The sequence below is a fragment of the Diplotaxodon limnothrissa genome, linkage group LG20 (assembly GCF_057381915.1).
Source record: "Diplotaxodon limnothrissa isolate DT_005_m linkage group LG20, D_limnothrissa_male_GT1.1, whole genome shotgun sequence".
NCBI classification, from domain to species: Eukaryota; Metazoa; Chordata; class Actinopteri; order Cichliformes; family Cichlidae; genus Diplotaxodon; species Diplotaxodon limnothrissa.
In genome coordinates, this window is record NC_140615.1 from 21,788,418 (window position 1) to 21,802,350 (window position 13,933).

At 36.8% G+C, this 13,933-nt stretch overlaps 2 protein-coding genes and 1 non-coding gene across 3 annotated transcripts; 1 reads left to right on the top strand and 2 right to left on the bottom strand.

Moving 5' to 3' along the window:
• Positions 1-627: 627 nt before the first annotated feature.
• ppdpfa (pancreatic progenitor cell differentiation and proliferation factor a) lies at positions 628-3,232 on the bottom strand. Its single transcript, XM_085344320.1, has 5 exons — positions 3,066-3,232; positions 1,507-1,609; positions 1,317-1,394; positions 1,129-1,222; positions 628-1,034 (listed from the first exon to the last, which is right to left on the bottom strand). The coding sequence occupies exons 2-5, from the start codon at positions 1,559-1,561 to the stop codon at positions 878-880; spliced, it is 384 nt and encodes a 127-aa protein (XP_085200446.1). The 5' UTR covers positions 1,562-1,609; positions 3,066-3,232; the 3' UTR covers positions 628-877.
• A 554-nt stretch (positions 3,233-3,786) lies between these two features.
• Positions 3,787-3,858, top strand: trnae-cuc (transfer RNA glutamic acid (anticodon CUC)). The gene has a single exon. It is a non-coding gene; the product is annotated as a tRNA-Glu (tRNA).
• A 2,490-nt stretch (positions 3,859-6,348) lies between these two features.
• LOC146610860 (tumor protein D54-like) lies at positions 6,349-12,916 on the bottom strand. Its single transcript, XM_085345032.1, has 9 exons — positions 12,904-12,916; positions 11,885-11,994; positions 11,633-11,781; positions 11,354-11,401; positions 10,819-10,920; positions 8,236-8,262; positions 6,650-6,685; positions 6,500-6,548; positions 6,349-6,426 (listed from the first exon to the last, which is right to left on the bottom strand). Exons 1-9 carry the CDS (start codon positions 12,914-12,916, stop codon positions 6,349-6,351), a joined length of 612 nt encoding a protein of 203 aa, XP_085201158.1.
• Positions 12,917-13,933: the final 1,017 nt, after the last annotated feature.

The following is a 13,933-nucleotide window of genomic DNA, read 5'->3' on the forward strand; positions in this document are numbered from 1 at the left end:
TGAGAACACATGTAGAATTTTAAGTCTTAAAGGATCACAGGGGAGCTTTAAAATCTCTCCGGTTGCAGCATTTAGAGAATGAACAGCTTGAATATTTTACAATAATGTGCCCGTCTCTGAAAACAATGGCAGCATGAGCTTTAATAGGAGTGCTTTACATTCATGCTGAGTGGGTTTTATGGTGGCAAACAGCAGCGGGTGCATGGCTGCTGTAGTAGGTGTCTAAACAGTGATTTGTTTTCAGTGAATTTATGCATCTACAGAACAAAACATGAATAAACCCGCTGCATTTTTATTTAACTGTTAATCATGCCCGACTGTCCTAACTTTTACTCTCTGCAGCAGTGTGTCTTCCAGGAGCTTGGTGACCCACATTCAAGCTAAGGTGAAGTGTTATATAAACTGTAATACCCCTTGTAATAATCATTTATAATCATAACGAAGTTAAAGAGATTAAGGTTGCTTGGTAAGCAGCGCGCCTCTCTCTCCCCCTACAGAAAAACATCCCATGAACCGCTGCAAATCTGAGGATTTGTCATAATGTTTCCTAAATAAAAGCTCAGTTTCTTTTGACAACCAGTCTGTAAATGTCAATAACAGAAAGAAAATGCGACACACAAGTGCTCACTGTAAGCATTTTATTAGTAGTACTGGTAATAGTATTAATGATAACACTGTCAAGTCATAAGAAGAACTATATGAAAAAACATTGTTTGTTTGTTTGTTTTTTTTTACTTTTGGTCATAACAAAAATGTAATAATTTATACAGGCAAACAGGAAAAGCAAACTCTACCGACTAAAAGTTAGAAAAAACACCCTCGTTGCCATCACCATCGTCATCTCCATCTCCATTGCTTGGACTATGGGGATGGACGGTCAAGCTGAGGGTGAGTAAGGTGCGGATGGGGTAACTGGAGGAGGGCTCATTGGTTCAGACTTCCCGTTTTCACTGCTCTCGCTGACCTGTCTGTTCAGCACCATTTGCCTGGCGATGCAGGTCACCTGGCCGTTGGCCACTGTGTAGGTACTGTTCCTGCAACACAGAAAAAGCCACAGTTTAAAAACCAACAACTACAAGGAAAAAAAAATCAAAGGTAACTGCCTTCCACAAATATTACAATGCTCACTTTTGATTTTCAGAGCTGTTCTGCATGCCGGGCTGGTTCTGTTTAGCAAAGAAAAACGAAGTCCACCAGTGGTCAGAGTCTTGCCGTGGAAGTGCTGCAAGGAGCAAAACTGAACGTTATCTGATGCGGAGAGAGGAAGATTTTCCTTTTTAAAAATTTTGCATATAAAATCAGGTCATGCTGAATACCTGGATGGTGTGGAATGGCCTCTCCTGTGTACTCAGCACTGCTGCAAGAGCTGTTACTCGATGTGGACCCGATGCGCCCTGGAGAAAACACAGTTTGGCTTTTTATTCAAGTCTTATTCTAGAAGAAAAAATTTATAGAAAAAATAAACTTACACAAAAATGAAATGTACATAAACCACATGGGACTCACTTCTGTAATAATCATGGGTGGCGATAAGGGAGCCACTTGATGGAATTGCTGCCATTGTTGCCGACCTTAGGTGGAAAACCGCTCAAAGATGGAAAATGGTAACCTAAAGGCAAACACAGAAAAAAAAAAGTTTATTTATAATTTTATTCCCTTCATGTTGTACCACAGAGATACTGCACATCTGTGCTGCACGTTTCCCTCTGTGCTTAGTTTAAGGGCCTCGAGTGCAGAGTGCTAAAACAGAAACAGCTGCTTCAGGGAGTATGGTTTCCCATGACTCAAATAACCAAAACATGTGTGAGGACATGTCAGCATGAGCTGGCTGCGTGACCACTGACACAGAAAAATCAGGTTGTTCTGTTAGGTCACAACAGAGGCCTGCATCCAGACTTATTATAGCTTCCTATATTAATTTTATATATATTTATTTAACTTTTATTTTTAGATGCCAGGTCAGCATACTGTTACTGGTTTCAGTTCATTTTTAGTGCTTTAAAAGGTTTAACTTTGTAAAAGTACTATTATATTATGACAAATGCAACACTTTCCCATTGATTGAGGCAGCTCAGTCACAATAAGCATCTGCAGGCTAACTAATGATATTTCTTCGCAATTAAGTTTATTTTGTAAGTGCATTTTTGTTTCTGTTTGTTTTATTCCACCAAATGAACTTACTATTAGTGGTAGTTAATTACTAAATATAGTATAGTAATAATATTTGTAGTTTTACATTTATTTATTTAAAATGACTCCTTTTGAAAAACACGTATTAACAGAGAACCAGCTGAAGGCTGTAGAGCTTAATACCAGGTGAGCAGCAGATGGCTGTAGGGATTTCATGAAGCAGGTACAGGTCTGCACCTGATAACCCAGATTAACATCTGAGCTGACGCACAGATACACCAGCAGTCCAGAAGGCAGTTTCACCTGCCTTCTTTAATATTTACTGCATTTGTAGACAAAAATGCACGAGATACAGATTTACATTAAAAAATACCACAAAAGTGTTTGTGTAACTGTGACCTTCACAGCCTTCTGCGGTAAGCGGGTATACCTTTAACAATAGTTTAGTTTGTTTTTCCTTTTCACTTTGGTGCATTAATGGCCATTATATTTGTGTTGCTTTGTACACAGAGAAAGCCAGAGTGTGCTCTCGGGTAATTAGAATAAAAATGTGCCTGTCCAGTGATGTGAGATGGTTTGTAGGCAACTTGAAAAGACTTGGAGAACACCTATGGGCAGAAATCTGTGCCATCAGAAACTGAATTTGAATGAGTTCAATTTGAATTTGAATTGATCAGATTGAATCTGAATTGTAACTTGAATAAATGCTTTTGAAAACTGAATTTGAATTAGTCTAATTTGAAATTGAATTTATGGTTTGAAAATGATCATCACTAAACACCACCTTTAACTTACAAATAATGAACTAATATTCTATATTTTTCAATTAACATTTTTTGTTTTCACTAAGTTTACATATCAAGGTTACAATTAAACATACAAATAATTAGCTGCTGATATTTTAACGCTTTTCTAGTGATGTTATTTGGACTTACCTGCAAGAGTGGGGTGGTGTCGTTGTCACCAGGTGCGGTTGTAAGGTGCGGATGGCTGGAACTAGAAAAGGTACTAGTTGTTTCTATGGCCCATTTGTAAAGGAACTATCGGTGATGACCTCGTCGGTCACTACTGCTGCGCTTCTGGTTCACGCAGAGTCACCGAGGGCCATTTTATACAAGCTGGGTTTGGCACGTGCCACTGTGGAACCACGGGGTGTGGCCTGTGGTAGCTCGAGGCCACTGAACGTGCGGAACCTTGTAATCGGTGACACCAGACTGAGGAGAAGGAGAAGCAGGCTTGGAGCGGCTTATGTTAACCCGCTGCTGGCACAGACTCGTGGGATAATCCACATTAGCCAGCCAGTTTAGAGGTGAAATGGGAACAGGCAGACAGTGCCAAGCCGTTTTCAATAACAGGTGAAATTTGAGTTAGTAACAAGGTAGCGGACGAGTGGTTTTTAAAGGGTTTTTCGGCCTTACGTTGAGCTGAAAGGCATTGTAAAAGCAGTTCGTTTGTAAAGACTCATTCATAAATTTCTTAACTCAGAGCATGTATCTAAGTAGAGATGGTAACCGAAATTATTACCCTTCCCGTACTGGAAACCACATGAGACAACAATGCAGCATTATTCTGTCTCAGTTAAAAACAACATTTCTTTGAGTTCGTAAAGCTGAAGGTCTCTTTTAAAGGGTCAGGATTCGCATAAATGACTATCGCTCCCTGGTGGTCTAGTGGTTAGGATTCGGCGCTCTCACCGCCGCGGCCCGGGTTCGATTCCCGGTCAGGGAACAAGACATTTTGAGCTTTTAGTTAATCACAGCGAACATTTCTGGCACAACTTCACATGCTTACAAGGTGCGTGGGGAGGATGAAAAAATTCACAATGCAGGGACTCCAGCAACACTTCAAGGGAAGAGAAACAACTTTATTGACTGACTAACGCGTTTCGGCTTGTGTCCTTCAACAGGGTCACAGTAACACATAGTAGAAGTGTGCTTAAATAAAAGGCAGGAAACAGAAAAAAATTAAAATTAACCAATCATGTCTTCATAGATAAACCAGCTGACTTAAAACAGGTTAGTATTGGTTAATTGGTTAAGCATCCCTGTAAGCCAACTGATTAGACTCAAACATATCTGTGAATTCCGGATGAATATAATAAGAGCAAAGAAAAGATGTTGAACAAATTTAAAGAAAGATAGTAGCCTACAAAGAGGACAGGTTAAGATCTGCAGAAGAGTAGGTGAATTCAATAAGCAGGGATTTCTATTTAGCAAGTAAGAAATCTCCAAAACTTAAACCTAAACTTGTCTTTTGTACAACCTTTGCACCAAAAACCAGGAACATTAAAGAAATGATTTTAAAACACTGGCATATCCTTTAAAATGACCCAAACTTATTAGGTACCTTTAGAGAACCACCAATGATAACCTATAGAAGAGGAAGAAATATTAAAAATAGGCTTGTTAGAGCTTCCCAGGACCCTATACTCCAGATAAAACCCTGATAAGCCATAACCTACAAGGTAATTTCATATGTGGGTAATGCATAAATTTTCAATATATCAAAAATGTTAAATAATTTAAAGATCCCATAAGTGACAAAACCACTGCCATTAAGTGCTTTATCACATGCAGAACTAAAAATGTAATTTACATGATACAGTGCCCATGCAATAAAATATATAGGAGAAACATCCCGCCCTCTGAAAGATCAAATTAATGAAGACAGAAGTTCAATCAAGAGGAATGATCTAACCAGCCCTGTTGCAAGACACTTCAATGATAAACATCCAAATTCACCTTTATTCTTTCTAGGCATTGAAGCCATTAAATTAAACCAAAGAGGTGGTAACATTAATTTTATCAGGAAAAAAGACAAGCATTTTGGATAGAGTCTGCACCCTAGAGGTATGAATGAGGATTTTTCTATCAATGAGATTTTGTGAACTGTACCCTTTTTACTGTTTTTATTCTTTTTTACCAGTTACTTTGTTTTGTCAATTATTCTCGCATGGGTAATGTTTATTTATTCATCAACAAAAGAAAGAGTAGCTTTCTAGACATCTCGTTTTAAGTCTACATTTTAAGTTTATATTTTAGAGATTTTACATGGACCTTACCACAAATGTGGTTCCATGTTATGATGTACTCTTGTTTTTTAATCTAACTGCTGCACTGACTCCTTTTTTCATGAAATACTTTCCTTTGTAATCATTTTATAGTTTTTTTGTATATTTGTAATATTTTTCTTATGTATTTCATACATGTATTATTTTAAGATGGTTTTTCTATGAAGACGTGATTGGTTAATTTGATTTTTTTCTGTTTCCTGCCTTTTATTTAAGCAAACTTCTATTATGTGTTACTGTGGCCCTGATGAAGGCCACAAGCCGAAAATGCATTGGTCAGTCAATAAAGCTTTTGGTTAATGTCATTAAGGCTTGCTAACATTCGTGGTTGTCACTTTTATGGCTTTTTATTTTCAACACTTTAATAAATGTTCCGTTATGATAAGCCAGGTATACATATTTATAATAACCTTTTGATCTATAAATGATAAATGATCTATAAATATTGGGTCCTTCTCTGTAGGATTTCATTTTTGGGATTGCAGCTTTTAGCTAAAGGCTGATTAAGTAAAGTAGAATGGACACAAAGTAGGTAGGCAGCATAGGTGTATCAATAAATTTGCTAAGTGTGAAAATTGCAGATAATAAATATAATTTAACTTTTTTTATGTTATTAGAAATATAAGATTAAAGTTTTAATAGTTTCTAAAACAAAGTCTGTCCCACTTGATTTCCATCTATGAGGATGTATGAGACCCTAGAATTAAAATGGCCTTGACACCCCTTGTGTATCTCTTGCACCACCTAGAGGTTCATACCTATGAAGTGAAATCGTTTTATATTGTCCGTGATCAAACAATATGGACAATGTATTTTAACATCCATTTCAAAAGACTGCACACCATTCTATTAACTTTAATTGAAAAATGTTCAATTACAAAAATACTTATAATTTAAATTACAGCTGATTTCTGCATGAGTCTCTGCACACACATGTCAAAATAAATTACATCCATGAAACTGAGTATTGAATATTAAAAATGTTTTATGTCAAAATGAGCTTAAGTTAAAAATTTAACATATTCTATCAGACAATCGGTTTTAGATTACAGTCAAAAAACAAATTCATACAGACAGGGAGCAAAATTATTTTCTTTTATAGCTTTAGAAGTCATGAAAATAATTATTGACATTAGACTGGTTTTTCCTCATTGACTGTGGCGATGGGATCTTCTTTCAAACCCGGACGTGTTTCCATTAGTTGACGTGCTGCCAGTCACCTTATCCTATGAAACAAGTGACAGTATTCAAAACAAGAAGCACAGAGCTAACTGTTTTATCCACCTTCCTGCTGTTTACCTTCATATTGCCAACCATTTCCTCAAAAGATCTGAATGTAGAGGAATGCCTGAGGAAAGACAAAGGACATATTAAAAGATGAGCAAAGTTAATGTCTAAGCCATGCATATATGAAAAGATCTAAAGAGACAAAGAGACATGGTGTTTTACCTCATACTCGGCACACTTATGGTGTGGCTCAGTGTGCTGGGAAACAGAAAGCAGGACATTTAAGCATTAAAAAAGACAAATAAGCCTTAAAATTACAAAAAATAAATAAATACATTTTATTTTGCTGCAGATTTTGTAGATTTGTACAATAAGGGTTAAAACGTTTATAATAACAGTTTCAGATTAGTTCAGAAAGGAAGATCTATCTGTGATAATATATGTAATAATATAATCATGAATAATTCAACTCTTGTGGGATTAATTAGATGTTAGCGTCATGAAATTAAAATCAGATTATGTTTTCATAAAGTTTTGCAGGCTCATAGATGCCAGTGGGAAATTTTAGCCTGTTTGTAGGCGGTTGCTGGCCAATATGATGATGTCATATCTTATATAGATAAAAAGCACTTTTATTGCTCGGCTCTTGATTGTGTGGAAAGGGTTTTACACAAATCTTAATCTGTGTAACACAACTAAAAAAATATCTGAAGGGAGAAATGCATGTTTAGGCCATCATTGTGATGGCTACAGCACTATGGAGTCCACTTTGATAATAGAAAGTTTAACATATAGCAGATTAATAGCTTTCAAAAACTTTAAAAATAAAAAAGAAGACCAGTTTTAGTTTAATTTGAAAGCCCAGCTGTAGATGAAGTATAATGGTAAAACATCAGCGTGGGCAGTGAAAGCAAACAAATCTGTCCACGACACATTTTTGGAGTCAGTAGCTCAGTGGCTCCATATGTGTAGAGGATTGACCTTATATTAAAGATCTCTGGCTTAAGACTAGTAGAGGATCCAAACCCAGCCTCTGGGGCATCACAAGCATGCTGATTCTTCTCCTGTGGTGACTCGTTAGGAAATGGGAAGGAAGCTGGAGCACATTTTGAAAATGATGAGGTGTTTATGTGTCTGCATTCATGGAAACCACTGCTACTGATGTTCAGCAAAATTAACCAGATACGGCACCAGTTGATATCTAGATGTAGGCACATATTACACATTTTTATAACAGTATATTAATTATTTTATACTATTTATTTTTCTGTCAAAATCACAGGGAGTTGCTAAAGTTGGGCAACAGATCCACAGGCTCCAGACCTCTGGCCTAGACACTGGGTGGTGAAGTTACGGTCTCCTTTATCTGGGAATCTGCTCCATGATTTTGCCTCTTATCATAGAATAACTGCTAGAAATGCTTACATTTTACATGCAACAAATTTGTTCTTTTCTTTCAAACAATTTCTCCTTATTGAACTATAAATTAATTTAAGTCTTGTTCTCAAAATTCTTGAATTAGTCAAAAAATTGAGAGAAAAAAGGTGGAAAATAAGTTTTTGTTTAAAAAACACTTGACATGTCAAACATCTGGATCTAAAAAGATAGAAATGAAGAAAACCCCAAAACAATTTAACATCTTCTTTAAATCACGCTGATTATTTCAGTTCCATTTCAGTGACTGCATGATGTGAAATGTGTGATGTTCTAACACTCTAAATCACCACTTTCCACTTTTCTTTCTTTATTCTATTTAGGTCACACCCTCTCATGCAGCTCACTTCAGTCTTACCGCTCACAGATCTTACCGTGGTGGGCTTGGAAGAGGCAGAGCTCTGTTGAGTTTGCAGCATGAAGATAAACAGACAGACACAGATAACATCACATCAGCTTCTGTTTCCACAAGGATTACAACAACAGCTACTGCTGCTGATGGCCAGGTGCTCCACGGTGATTGGATTACAGCTGTTTAGTGGTACATAAACACAAGAGGCACTTCAACCAAAATTTCGAGCCTGTCAGGAAGTTCTAAATCTACTTATTTGACATCTTTTAATAGTTTTCTTCAGGAACTGGCCCAGTGCTGTGGTATGGGGTCATAATATATAATTATTATATGTATTTTTTTTTAACATTACAGGCTTTGAATGTATTGTAACTATTTTGCATTGAGCCACGGTTACCAGACCTTGAATTTTAAGATCTACTACTGGAGAAGCTTTGGTTTGGAATTTTTCTGCATAAATCTTTCAAAAACAAGATGTTTGTAGAAATTCTGTTGGAAAAATAAGTTTGGAAGTAGCAAAGGATGAAAAAGCCCCACCCTGACTAGAATCCCTCAAGCAATCTCTTGTTCATCTAATCTGGGTTTTAAACCAATACCAGCACACTGTAAAGACATACCTCACTCAAACATACCATCACTTTAAAAGTTTTAATCTTCTTCTAGCATTGATAAAACAAGGAAAATTGATCTGGTAAGAAATAAAAATGCAAATGTAATTTTGTTTATATAATTTGTATTTTTGACTATTTTTTGCATTAAAATGATAATTAATACAATTATAAGATTTTTGAATATCTGCCACTGATGAAGGAAAATAAATAAGAAACACATATAGAGCCATTAAAAGGTATTTGGATATAAAATACAATTTACTCATAAATGAAACCACCATGAAACCATGACATACTCCCTACTGCACCCAGAGACTTGTAAGATAACTGATGAAAGACTCCCGGATTAGTGAAGGTCTAACTGACATTAACCTGTTAACAATCAGCTATTTTTATTGAATTTCTAAAAATCTGACAGACTCAAATGGAAATGTTAGTATCAGAAGAAATCCTTGTCATTTTTGAAAGGATGGTTATGAAAGCAAATTCTAGGGGTTACGACAGTGAAGGATTTTGTTAGTATTGATGTTTTTTTCCTGTGGAGTTTAGAGTAGCTATAATTGTGACTAATGCAGGATTACACGTTAGCAGCATGTATAAGGATTGCTTCCGTCTGAGTCTGTTCAGTCAGTACTCGGTACCATAATTTGAAACTTTACATGTGCGCTTAACATTATCAGTACCGATGTCGGATGTGAAATTATACAAGCTGTTTCAGTTGTGCAACATTAAACTCTAAACTAAGACAGAAAAGTGAATCCTAATGCGAGAGTTAGGATGTAAATACAGAAATAAAACTAACATAATCACAAATTAAGGAGCCCTTAACCTATCTTTGGGCTCATAGTTTCAGTTTGTATTAGTGTTTATTTTATTCCCTGTATCTTTCCTCTCCCATTCTCTTGTGTGAACTCCTGTATATCATGTTTCCGAAACAGGTCTCACTTACTTTTTTAATTTTGTAGAATTACTTTTCTCAAGTGTCTTTGATTATCTTCACCTTCATCTCGTTACCCCATTGTGTCCTATTTCCTTGTGTATTTCGGGTTGTGTATGCCCGCGGCACGATTTTGCCACTTTAACAATCAATTTTGTTTTGGATTTTTGGCATATTGGTGTGACTGAGTGGGTTGCCTTTGGTTCACTCATTCTATCTCCTGTTGATCTACATTAGGGGCCTAATTCCATGTTTCATGTTAGTGTTGATCTTTTTTTATGCCTTTTAATATCAGTTATATTTTATTTTCCAGTCCTACTTTTATTTATTGCTTTGATTGTTTTTAGCTGTGTTTTATTTGTTTCACATGTCCATCATTTCCCACTTATTTTTCATTCTCCTGTTTGCTCTCCTGTGTTTCCTCTCGAGTTTTACCCTGTGTTTTGAAAAGTGCTATACAAATAAAGTTATTATTATTTCTATGATTTTGTGTTTCTGCACAATCAGAGTAAGACTTGTTTTTCTGTTCACTATGTCTGCCTCAGTGTCCTGCATTTGCCTCCTCTCAACACCTAATTGCAATGCTTGTAACTTGCAGTCTTTGATAGTGTTTTCTAACATGTAAATCTGCCAAATCAAATATGCAGAGCCACCCGCTGTGGTGACATCTCGTGAATAAGGGAGCAGCTGAAAGAAAAAGCCACAGTTTACACTTCAAATCACCCTTTCGACATGCTGTCCACTTGTCATGCCTCTCTGTTGGCCTCCTATCCATCCATCTGTCCAGCTGAACTAGCCAAAGACAGCTTTTCCAACACCCCTATGATAGCCTTTGCACTGTGAACTCTTAGTCCTCTTTCATTATGTGCAAGAAAAGCCTGGCATTTGATTTTTAAGCTAAAGGGAACTTAAAGGAAGTACAATCTTAACGACATTTATCCTATTACTTTTTACTCACTACCGAGTCATTTTTGAACAAAGCTAATTTAAAAAGTTTTAAAAAAAAAAGAAGCCTTTTATTATGAAGATTGAGTGGAGGAACTGACTATGGGTGTACCTCATCTGTGCCAGTCTCCTGGTGATGACCACGCCCACACTAGACATTGCAGCAGATGTCACCTGGCCTGCATGAGAGAGACTGTCCCGTGTCCTCACATATCTACAAGGAGAAATTAGCAGTAGAAGTCAGGATCTGAATTAAGAAAAGTCTCTCGCTATTGTAATATATTACATAACAGGCAGGTGCATACAGGGAGCACAAAGGTATTAACTCAGACGTCGTTAACAATAAGCTCATAGACGTCACTGGCGACAGTCCATCTGGCTGAAGCAGATCTCTCACTCTGTCTCTAATGAACGCTTCAGGCTGGTCCTCCTGTTTCCCGTTAATACTGCTGCTCCTTGTGCTAAGTCAGGCTGTGAGGCTATTAACGGGGCACCAATCCTATTTGACAAGGAAAATCCCATCCCTTGTTTCTTTGAAGAGATCCCTCTTTAGCATGTGAGTGCAGGACAAAACTTTGGAAAATCCCTGCGTCATAAAACATAGTAAGAACGTTTATTATTTTGTGCATATAATGAGGAACACTCACACACTGGAGTGGCTGATGTCATCCAGAGTTGCAGAGGCTGTGAGATATCTGAATGGACAGAACATGCACAGGTTGACAGATTATTGCGCTGACACAATAGAGAGCCTACGACAGTCATTAGAGTACTTTCCATGGTTACGTAACAAAAGTGCACTAAGATATGTGTGGTAAGCGATCTATCACGACAGTGGTTTAGGTGTTTTCAATCAGTTAAACTATCAATAGTTTTCAAACAATTAGCAAACATTATTATGTTTATGGGGACCAAAGTGCACATACGGGGCTGAGGTCTGGACCTCTTGCCATCCTTTGGATATGCTCTGTTTGATGTTACCGAGCGGACTCATTCCTAGTTGCCTTCTGATGTCTGCTGCGTATTGTTCTTTGGCCAAAAGCACCTGCCTCAAGGCCTGAATTTCATCCTCTGTCTGCGAGAAAGAAAAAAAAAAGCTGATGTTACACATATCAATTTTTCTTTAGAGCAGGGTTTCTATCCCACATTGTCCCAAATACCCCCATGAATAACTTTACTTTTGTAAGTTCAAAACGTAGAGCATCTAAGTCCTCCTCTGTAAGATCTGTGGGTGAAGATCCATTTCCCAGTATGCTCGGAGAGAAGTGAACAGAAGCTCCACCAAAACCTTAGAAACAGCAAAGAGGAAAAGACCAGATAAATTAAAAAAATCATATAGATACTTTCCTGTTACCTTTGACTATTTTATTAACAAAATATTGGCTATTGTGGTGTAACTGAAGCCCAGGTTAACTTAGCTGGCTCTTATATATATAATGTATTTGTATCTGATTTAATATATGTTTTAATAGAAAAGGTATGCTGCATTAACCAAATCTACAAACCATAGTATTTAGTGCTTTGATTGTGAAGTAGACAGGCCTTTGAAAAACATGCAAATTAACAACAAAATGCGCACTGGATGAAGAGTTCACATTTAATTAAAAACACCTAAGAGAACATATTCAGTGAGAATAAAAAAACCCATCACGAACAATGAGGGCAATGAACTATAAGATAAAGCCATGTAAAATGGAAACACCTATTACATAACTGTTTAGTTCCTGTTTATTTGTACAGATAAATACATAGCACTCACCAAACATAAATATCATTAGCCTTCAGAACCTCATCTAACTTAGAAATGCCTTTAAAATGCATAAAACAACAACAAAATACACCAAATGTAGGTATAGATACACAGTATAGCATATACACAGCTAACGATATAGCTAATATAGATGTTATGTACAAAAAGCCACAGAAAAGCCTTTTATAGATACATATGAAACTTCTGCATACTTTTAACACTTTTTGTAGACATATATAAACAGACACTGGAGCTGTCCTCAGTGCTGAACTCTCCTCCCCCTCTTCCTGTACAAAAAACTAGCTAATAAGTAGCTGCTCTGCTAACAGCTAACCTCACCTGTTGCACATTTGTTGCTGTTAGCTGATAACATGAACCTTTAAAGTAAATGCATGTCGGTGCTAATTTCACACATGGTCCCATACAGACATGGCGAGACGGTCTTACCTTGTCTGCTCATTGCTGCCAGTTTCACCTCGCAAGTGTTTGACTGGCTAGCTGCTGCCAACTGTCCCCACTGAGCTCAGCAGGAGGCAGGCAGCCAGGATCACCGAGGCTGTAATGGGCTTACACCCACACACATACACACCACAGGAACAATGATGACCACGAGCAGGATTTTTTTTTAAAGAAACCTATAGCACAATTAAACCTTCCTTAAAACTCACGCAAAGGAAAAAGAAGTGTCCTATCTAATACGACTTTATTACATAAAGTAGCATTGAACGTTGTCTTGCAAATTGGTGACAAAAGTATTTAGAGTTTTTTAACTGAAGTCAAAGGTTTAACCATCAAAACATACTTAAAACAACAAAAGAGAAAGATAATTATTAGTACTTATGTTGTACAATAATATACATCCCCAATTCTAAAATAACTTGTGTCATTGTGTAAATGTCATAAACCCATATGTTATCAACAGATCATAGAAAGCATATCCTCCTGAGAGCCAGCCTATTCATTGTAGTGGACAACAGCTAAACTGAAATATATTTTTTTTCCCTTGGTTCTCAGGACGATATAAAATATTTAAACTGAGACAATGCTTCATTTTAAGAAAAGTAGTAGCTCATATTTAACTCATTTCATCAGTCAGATGATCTCAAAAAGATCATCAGTCTGCAAAAGCTGCATCTGCAAATTGTGGAACAATTTTGATAATATTCCTCAACATAAAATTGTGAAGACTTTAAATATATTTCCATTTACCCTTCATGATATCATCAAAAGATTCAGAGATCTTCAGGCCCACAGGTGGAACTGCATTAAAACAGGTATGATTCTATTAAGGAAATCATTGTCTGTGAACATGGTTGACCAGGCCACCCACACATGCAGATTAAAACCCATGCAAAGAAGAGGAGCAAGATGTTCACATATGCCTACTTTGTCCTTTAAATTAGTTTAACTAAAAACATGCTGCATCTAGCCTTATCCCCTGCACAGTATAGCTTCAAAAAACAAGGGTAAAATCACA

Excerpts from the sequence above, each read along its gene's own strand:
- ppdpfa (XM_085344320.1), bottom strand. The coding sequence starts at position 1,561 with ATGGCAGCAATTCCATCAAGTGGCTCCCTTATCGCCACCCATGATTAT. Across the intron at positions 1,395-1,506 it reads CACCCATGATTATTACAGAA|GGCGCATCGGGTCCACATCG; the intron begins GTGAGTCCCATG and ends TGTTTTCTCCAG. Across the intron at positions 1,035-1,128 it reads AACAGCTCTGAAAATCAAAA|GAACAGTACCTACACAGTGG; the intron begins GTGAGCATTGTA and ends TCTGTGTTGCAG.
- LOC146610860 (XM_085345032.1), bottom strand. Across the intron at positions 8,263-10,818 it reads AGGAGACTGGCACAGATGAG|AGCTCTGCCTCTTCCAAGCC; the intron begins GTACACCCATAG and ends CAAACTCAACAG. Across the intron at positions 6,549-6,649 it reads ATAAGTGTGCCGAGTATGAG|GCATTCCTCTACATTCAGAT; the intron begins GTAAAACACCAT and ends GTCTTTCCTCAG.